At 34.6% G+C, this 9,920-nt stretch overlaps 1 protein-coding gene across 1 annotated transcript; it reads left to right on the top strand.

Annotated features, from left to right (window-relative positions):
• Positions 1-2,657: 2,657 nt before the first annotated feature.
• On the top strand, positions 2,658-5,711 carry LOC119084131 (insulinoma-associated protein 1b). Its single transcript, XM_037193982.1, has one exon. The coding sequence runs from the start codon at positions 2,868-2,870 to the stop codon at positions 3,981-3,983; it is 1,116 nt and encodes a 371-aa protein (XP_037049877.1). The 5' UTR covers positions 2,658-2,867; the 3' UTR covers positions 3,984-5,711.
• Positions 5,712-9,920: the final 4,209 nt, after the last annotated feature.

Below are 9,920 nucleotides of genomic sequence, written 5' to 3'. Positions count from 1 at the left end.
CTGAAATTTATCTACATCATCATACCTCAGAGCTATTTATGCAAAAGTATAGTATTTGTGTGATGATATGGGGGCATATTATAGAACCTATGTGATCATTACAGTAAAGAAATAGAAAACTCGATTACATTCTGTAAATCCAATTTAAATATAATTCAACGTCACAAAACGAAAAATGGACGAGCACGAAAAGTACGCCCTGTGGTGCTATTTTGAATAATGGTGCGAAAATATCGTTAATATACTACGACGACGGTATTTCTTTTTTTTTTTAAAAAAGAACATCGTCATTTGATTCACCTTTACAATAGAGTTCATTCGGTCTTATGCTGGTACTAAGTGAGTATATACAAAAAATAAATGTTTGAAAATGAGCCTAATCACCAGTTAACAATAAAAGAAATGATGAAATATGAGGGTTTTCACGTGGTCGACATGTTGTTATTGATACAAATTTGTCTCACACGTATGGATATAATTTCATTATTAACCTTTTACCGCAGGTATACTTGAACAATTTCTTTGTTCTGAATAATTTTTTTTACAAATGTCGCTACCACCATTCGGGCTTGAAATTGTTTGAAGTGCGGCTGAAGAATTGTGGAAGATTAATACTCAAGCCATCAGTGTTTGAAAGATTTTTGGTTTGACATCAATCAGCTTATTTCGTTGAAACTAGTTCACTTAGGACGAGATCAGACGAATAATTTTGCATTTGTGAGATCGACAATTATGTTGCGTTTTCCGTTGTGATCCGATTTGAAGGATACGTTAAGCAATGGAAAAAGCTGCGTATTGTTGATCTCAGCAACGCGAAATTGCTGGTGTGTAAAAATGTAAAGTGTATCGATATAGAACACTGCTCTATACCGTCAATGTAGTCACAAGTGACGACGGCTTCGCCTCGTTAGGACAAGCTTAAGACTAGTCCTGAAAAAATTCTGCTTTCGTCACGAGTCTCGAACTACGTTTTCTGTGGCGTAAGGATCATAATGAGACGAAAAACAAAACAAAAACATTACAACAATTTCAGCTTTTCTTAGCAATCACTTTTCGGTCGTAGGTGCAGTGACGAAATACGTCGAATTATGATTCTACGGCACAGAATAGTATTTTTCGTTACGAGTGACGAAAAGTTGAATTTTTCAGGACACGTCGTAAGCGTCCTAACAAGGCGAAGTCGAATTTCTACTTTCAACTTTTCATCACTCGTAACGAAAAATACTATTATCGTCGTATGGTAAATAACGGTGCAGTTGAATGAAGTTTTATTTATCACATACGCGCGGTGTTCGGATGTCAAAATTATTTAACTAGAAGAATAATTCAAAAAATACACTTCAGTTCATGTTGTTGTCTCGTTGTCGCGTTTGTGATAAAATAGAGTACACACTTGTCACTATCACTATCAATCTACTTCGTGACAAGTGTGTAATATATATAAGATTAGTGAATCGATATTTTTGGATATTTTTTATCAATGGTTCCGTAAATTTTTAATTAAACCGCACCATTCGGTGCACTGGAACCCAATAAACATCGTTGTATTCGTGAGTGCTCGAACAGAGCGTTTAACCGTTTTCTTCGAGTAGCAGACATGATTTGACAGCACCAATCAATTCTCCACCTTTCACTTCGTAGCCTAAGTGCCCCGGATTCTGACGCGGTGGGGTTTTATTTATTTTTTTTCTCATAATTCATACAAAAATTGCTACTATTGCGTAAGCTAAAAAACTATTTGAAGGAGTTACTTTGAAAATCATATTTTTTTGTGAATTTTTTTTTAAACAGCGAAAACCGTACATCATGAAGTTGACCACCAACTAAAACAATTCCGTATATACTACCGTAAACCATAGACAGGCCACGAATCAGCTAGTTTAGTGATTTCATTTCAACAATGATTCGCTAGTCTTGTTCATGTGCAATTTGGTATAGTGTTTTTACAGCATTGTATCAAGTACTATTGTCGTCATGGCTTGATGAGAAACTGCATATCAATGCAAAGCTTCGAAAGACGTACTTCGTTTTCTGAGGATCGAAACGATGGTTCAAAAATACAGGTGGCGCGGCCCTACCCATACCCACATTCGTGTAAGTAGGCCCCATTGCTACAGTGAATCACTGTTTTGTGTTAATCTGTGGTAGATTTTTCTAAAGGATTGAAACCGGAATAGATTTTAGAAATCGTAAAGTTTTCTTGTTTTTGCTGCCTCAACTCCCGATCAAGTTCCTTGTCAACCCTAATTTGTACGTATAGGTAAAGATTGTAAAATCAGTCTTGTTTTACAAATCAAACTCATACCCGACTAAATATCACATCGAAAGTTATAGTAGATCTAAAGAACAACGTTCAAAGAATAATTGAATAATAGGCAGGTAACACGTCTGTTATACGCATTTTCCAGTGCATTCACCGACAATCACACATCACCCTATTTTTTGATTTTCTTTTAAACCATATTTTGCTTTGTATACATGCAAGAATAAAGCACGTGCTGAGTAAGAGTCGCGTGCCGCATGGAAGGCGGAGCTTACGTTTTTACTATGCGCAAGCGTTTTTGCTTCTATTCATTGGTTTCATGCATGAATCGAGGGGTGAATAGCAACATAAATACGTAGTAAAAAGCGTAAACATTGTCATTTTCAATCTGACCGAGGTTGGATATTCTCCTGGGCTAGATACATAGTTTTGTGTTCAGTGTTTATTTTGAAAGTGCAATTTTTGTTCGTTTTTGTTTTGTTTGTTTTCCTTGGTTTTATTTGTTCGAAAGACTTTGGTGGAATTGAAAAAAGGAAACGGCTTCGGTCAGGATTAACAAGTGTGGTTCAGCTTTAACAGTGAAATATTGTGTTCGTGAAATGAGATGGCCACATCTCAGCGATTTCTTCCATTTCGGTCGACAGTGGGCCTTTTGACAACAGTGGCCGAACTACCGCATAATTACAAAATTCGTTATATAACACCTGAATCACCACTGGATCTGACTATTAAAACAACCGACTCATTAACACCACCCAGCACACCTTCACCGTTAAAGAAACGGTACCGTGCTGAAATCGATTGTCACACCGAGCAGCAAAATAAAATTCCTAAAATTGAAGACGAAGTCGTGCTACCGAAAAAAGAAACCACCCCACTCAAACCAACCAAATCGAATGCAGCATCGAAAACACTTAAGAACCATCCCGTTTCGACCAAGGAACGTAAGCACAAGGCGGTGAGAAAATTGAAATTCGACGAAAATAAATCATCGCCCGTGTCGGGCACGATAATCCGAACGTTGGATGAAATCGAGCAAGATAATTGCCATGAGTCGGGTGACATTGATCCACAGTACAATATTGTCGAGGTGACCGATGAGGCCAAAGCCGAAATTGCTGCCATACCCAACGTGATCGGTGGGTATGCGTGTAAATTGTGTCAAAATGAATTCGAGGACGCATTCGGATTGGCTAGGCATCGATGTTCGTGCATTGTTTTATTGGAGTATCGATGTCCGGAATGCGGAAAGCGTTTCAACTGTCCAGCGAATCTGGCATCACATCGACGATGGCACAAACCGAAGGACGAAGTGTTGAAGAAACAGGAAAACAACGAAAACGAACAACAGTTTCCGTGCAGTGAATGCGGTAAATTCTTCAAGCGTCAGGCGTATCTGCGGAAGCATTTGGCAACGCATAAAAATAAAATGGTCGCGAAGAAAGTCTCACGGAATTCGGAAAGTTCAAACAGTTTGCGAAGTGAGGATTCGAATTCGTGCGATTCTTTGCCAAAGCGGAATTTCGACGAGTACAACTATGCGAAACGAGAGCACACCGATTCGGAACTGTCGTCATCGTCGTTTTCGGCTGCTGCGGAAACCAATTTTCGGGCATATGGTGGTACGTTTACCGATGAGGAGAATATTGCTGCTGCAGCGTTAGCGAATTTACGAAATGGACCGTCCGTTATACGACATACCACTGCCTTAGCAGTATGAGCTTCTGGATAAAGATTCGGTCAATATCATCAGGTAAGAGTGTCACAGAGAAATTTATTTTAGTTTTTCGAATTTAGTTGTAAGGAAAAATTTTTTTTTCAAATTTACCACGCTTTTCTTCGTGAAAGCAAAGAGATGAGTCAATTTCTAGTCACAAAAAAAATTAATTAATTTATTCGTCAAGTTTGAAATCGTTTTGTACAAAAAAAAAACTTATCGGTAAAATGACTTCACCTCAAAACGTGGCCAAGCCGCAATGTACAAAATTTTGTTGATGTCTTTTAATCGCATTCTTTATAGCATTAGTATACGGGTTTGATGTTTTGGTGTTAATATTTTGTTTTTATTTTCGTTTTTTTTTACAATTTCCGTAAAGTCAACATTTTTGAAATTTTATTCGTTCAAAGTCAGCCTTTATCGAGTTTTAAAAAAATTGAGAGAATTTCCTCAGTGTTCCGACCTGCCTCACATACTAAATTACAGACATTTTGAAAGCAGCATAGAATTTCCTAAATAATTCCTGTTGAAACAAGAGATTATTTTCGGGAATTTTAGTTCTGCAAATATCGAAAAATTTTATTATTTTTTTTCGAAATTATTCGAAATTTTTCGGATAATTCAGAGTTTGAATTACCGAAAAGAAACCCTGGTTGAAGCGTAGAGTCGTGTTAGTGTCGTTTGATTGCAGTTGATTTAGTTGTGAAACAGTGAGACTCGAAACACGACTTTTCTGTCCTAACAAGTATCGAAGTAACGCTTGAAAAGCCATTTAATGTTCCCTAAATTCTTCGAAAATTTCAATACTTTTTTGAGTAGTAGGCCCCTTGGCCTTACATCTCTGAGACAACGATTTAAAGTGGTTCGAATTTTCTTGGAATCGAACTTGAAATATTTTTTGTCTTCTAGCCAACGAAAACCAAAGAAAAACTTTGGCAGTGCCAAAGACACCTAATGCGAAATGTTGTACTGCTGTTGAATATGTCAAAGAACAGAAGAGATTTTAGGCTATATCTTGCTTTAGGTGTCTTTCGCATTTCTCACAAAATCTGCAATATATTTGGACTGAATCACACATTGTAAATATCAATCATAAATCAGTTTTCGTTTCTTTGATGAAAATGGGAAGGCATTGTGAAATTCTCATTTTTCTTTTTCGCTCATTTTGGCTGAACGAATTAATGAGAATTTTTGTAAGTTTTTAAGTTTTAGGCAGTGAACGCTGTCAGTTCCATTTCAAGACGTGAATAGAATGTTTGCCATTTAATACTTTTTTTATTGTGCCATTTTTATTAAGCGACCGAAATAGCATAAAATGAGGTTACAGACATGGTCAAATTAACTATAAATTTTAATCAATCTTTTTTTAGTAATTAATATTAAAATTCCGTACTGACCCAAAGTAAGGGAAAATTTATTCGAGGGATTTCTATTTGCCGGTCTGCCAATATTTTTTTTCCTTTTACCAATATTTTAAATCACTTTTTATAAAGTCGAAATTGGTACCAATTCGATCAAAATATTGGTAAATCGAATAATATTTATAACGTTCACCCAAAAATTAAATAACGTTCGAATACAAAACCATTCATTTAGGTATCGTATGATTTGTACATTCCCACAAATACGTAAACAAAATTCGATGATGAAAATGATTTCGAAATATTGCTAAGTTGTAAGATTATAATTTCAAACTAAAAGTATGTAAAAATTTTATTTCAATTCATTCTACAATGTTCTACTAAAAGTTAAGCTAAGAATTTATAATTTTAATGTACAAAAACTATCATTTTGGATGATCACAAAAAAGTTATATTTTACAAAAAATTTACAGAATCACACCGATCGTGTTCCTTCTAACTTATAACATAATTTATATTGATTCATCATCTAGTCAAAACTAGTCCAATCTTTAAATAAAAAGGAATTTCAATCAATTAATTTAAACAAATTGTTCGTATACCATGTTACCATCTAAAGTAATTTAATCTACGAAATCTAAAAATTATAAAAATTGTCAACAATTTTCTGAAGTAAATTTTCAGTTCTTTCGTCTTATTTTATGTTTAAGGGCTAAAATGATTATTTGCGCTTGCGTTGGGCTTAAATTCAAATTTTGACAGAAAAAATCACTCGAACCACTGGAGCTACGCGGATCATATGAAAATAAATGAAATGAACCACTAACTAACGTCGGAAACGTAAAATCTTACTTTATTTCTTACAATTGCTAAAAGTTTTCTATGTGCAGAATAAGCACCAGCTGAATATCACAAACAAAAACACTTTGTATTGTAAACAATTCAAAGGAGTGCCCTATATTCGCAAAAATACTTTCACGCATTTTCTCAAATTTTCGTGAAATTTTCCAAAAAGTTTTTTGTGAAAATTTGAGAAAATCGCGAAAATTTGAGAAATTTCGTAAAAATATTTTCGCAAATATAGGCATTGATTCAAAGACAACCCAAGGCTGTATACTTTGGGGAGGTCACGCAGATGCAGATACGCGGGTTACACACCACGTTTCATACAAAAAATTCACCACGCCATACAAATTCAATTTTGGTGAATTTGTTTGTATGGGAAAGGTGTGTTCCCGCGTATCTAATAAAATGACGATCTGCGTGACCTCCCCAAAGTATACAGCCTTGAGACAACCTACATACAGTGCATTTCTACGTTAACGTCATCTATTCGCGCGCATAACACGTATGAATGAAGTAAACACATTGTGAAGAATGTGTTTTGATTGTTTATCATACAATAAGTGTGTGTTAGTATATCAGCTGGTGCTCATTCTGTACATAGGAAACTTTTAACAATTGTAGTTCAAAGTTTTCATTCATTAAATAACATCAGACGAACTGTCACTTTCGAATCGCCAATTAAAAAACTGGCATACATCGTTCCGCAAAGGCCACCTAAACACCTAAACTCACTCTCGTATTTAAAACCATGAACATTTCTACTAATTTACGCAGCTTGTCGGGCTTCATCATTTTGACATTAAATCAGAAACTATTTTTTGAAAACATTTTCCAACATTGTTTCATAATTACCTCCCGTGAAAAACCCTGAAAATTAGTAGAGCATGGGAAAACATATGAAAAAAGGAAAAACAAACTTTTTCACAAAAATGGTTCCTTCAATAAATTCAATGTTTTCCCGGTGCAAGCATCCAATTAATACGTTTGAAATATTAGGAGTAAACCGTTATAGTTTGCAAAGTTTGTAAGTATAGCAATTTCGTGAACTTTTGACATTTCTCCCATATGTTTTATGTCAAAAGTGTACGAAATCACCATACTCTCAATTACATTACGAACCATTTGGGTTTACCCCTGTTGTCATTGTACACTGTAAAAGAGGTGTGTAATTAAAACATTCAATTCAATATCAACGTAAATTCATTTTGAGAATTTGCAAAAATCGATCTTTTCGCAAAATTGATACCGTTTGAATAGAACAAAACTGAGCATCAACACGACAAGCATTAATTTTAAGTAAAATAAGTTCTTTGAAAGAAAATCACTTATCATTAAGAATAAATTTTAGTTAACATTTCGAGACCCAAAGATTATATCCTAGCTTAAGTTGTATATTAAACATTTTACCAACAGAGTTCAATCTAGTCAATGAAGCACAATCATCTAACTATAATTATATTATCTAAAATATATTTTAAGTTAAATAGAGCAATTTAATGGTGAAATTATTTGTACAAAATCAACACGAAACAGACATCATATCCTAAAAATATTTTAATTTTAATGAAAATAACAGAAAAATAAATGTTTTTTTGTGTGTAAAATTTAACTGAAGAAATGAGAAAGTGAGACGATAATAAAGAAGTTCTTTAAAAAAACAAGGTTTTTCAACACAAAAGCAAATTTATAAACGAATCTATTGTGATACATAAATTTTAGGTAATAATTTTTAAAAAAGACAAAAGAACATTTCAAAATCAATTTTATTATAAAGAAAATTGTAAGAAAAGAATTTGTATTTTAACAACAAAGAAAAGAAAATTATTTAATAAAGTTTGTATTTATAATGCTTTTTAATCTGGTTCGTTTTATTGGCGACAGTGGACGTAGTAACTGTGCGATAGTGAAAAAAAACACGACTACCTCTTCCCAAAAATTCAGGTGGTATATGGAAGTTGCATATAAGATGGGAAAACAACTCGAAAAATACGATTAAACTCAGCAATTCATCCGATCTGTCCCACTAGTTACAGTAGTAGTCTACCCTCGAACTTATGAGTCTTTTGTTAATCAATATTTCTCTGGACTACCATATTTGAAGCAATTCACATGTCACATGAATAACGAAAATCAAAATAGCTCGAAATCTATTAGACTTTTCTTAGAACATTTTGGATTCTTCAGAATTCGGTCCATTAGTGGATGAGATGAAGCTCCATAAACGGTGCTCTAAGAAAGGTTCTATACAAAGTAATCGTAATTATGAAACCTCTGTTATGCGGACAAGTGGTAGAAACAACACACATTACTACAATTGACAAAGTACTCCGGAGCATTCGACTCATAGTCCCGGGCTCGATAATTTTTCGTTTCGTTGTAGAACTGTCATATCATTCAAGAAACTACCTCAGCTCGAGCCGGATCGTATAAGGAATGATTGACAAAAGTTATCGATTTACCTAATAAAATGTTCCAAGGCTATGATATTTTCGCACAAAATTTGAAAATATCATAGAGAATTCAAATTTTGCGCCGAAATAGCATATATTGTGAATCACTTCATTGACTGAAAACATCAATGACTCTTATAAATCTCTGAGAGGGATTCTTTTGAATTTCGACTGACCGAAATCGGCGCTATTTCTTCCAGGACTTTTTTATGTAGTTAGGCTTTGGTGCCTAGGCCCCAAAATCAGTCTAAGATATTTTTGATCTTCCATACCTGGCTGGTTGTAAGTGGCCAAAAGTCGAAAAATTTGGTTTCGTAGTCCGGATTTCATTTCCGTAAGGTGGCGAGGACTACTTTTAGGTAGGATTCTGTTGAAAAACAGCATACCAAAATCGGACGAATTTTCCAGCGGACTTTTTTTTATATGTGCCTAGAAAGGTATTCGATCCAAGAAGCCAAAACCACTTTCAAAAAAATTCTTCGAAGCTTTTGTGGCTGGTGAAAAATGATCAAAGGCCGAAAACTTGCATTTTTCTTACAAAAATTTCTCCACTTACACGAGCCGGGGTGTCATTGCGGCTAGAAAGGTAATACCATGACATACATATTTCAGTGTGGATGAATTATAAAACCAATAAGTCCCTATTCGGATGAATAGTACATTTGATTACCTTTCTAATACACCCCACATGACACTGTACGGCTCGTGTAAATAGAGAAATTTTTGTAAGAAATGTGCAAGTCTTCGGTTTTTGATGACTTCTCGCTAGCCACACAAGCTTCGAAGAATTTTTTGAAAGTGGTTTTGTTTACTAAGTATCGAAGTCATTTCTATGCACATATAAAAAAGTCCACTGGAAAATGCGTCCGATTTCGGTAGGCTGTTTTTAAAAGAATCCTCAACAAAAGAATTCTAAGAAAATACTTAACAACAGCAAGTAAATCCTCTAATCCAGTCCCGTGTTGTGATTCATACAACACTTGCTTCAAATCTGGTTTGTGCTTTTGTTAAATGTGCACAAACGCTATATTCTAAATTCCCAATTTAATTTCACGTATCTCCTTGCAAAAAAATCATAAAAATTGATGGAAATCCTTGAAAATCAAAGCAAAAACGTTGAACCTCATAAAATGTTCAACGAATTTTTAAAGATACTTTTGTCAACGAAATTTACAAATATCTGTCCCTCGTAGTTACCTGATGAAATTTGTGGTATTTGGCCTTATAATTCGCCTTGTGAATTAGGTCGTTTAAGATTCCTTCACAAAAACTGGTGACTTCAA

Source organism: Bradysia coprophila, unplaced genomic scaffold, assembly GCF_014529535.1.
Source record: "Bradysia coprophila strain Holo2 unplaced genomic scaffold, BU_Bcop_v1 contig_732, whole genome shotgun sequence".
NCBI classification, from domain to species: domain Eukaryota; kingdom Metazoa; phylum Arthropoda; class Insecta; order Diptera; family Sciaridae; genus Bradysia; species Bradysia coprophila.
Note: the sequence above shows the minus strand (reverse complement) of the source record. Positions and strands in the feature narration are given on the sequence as shown.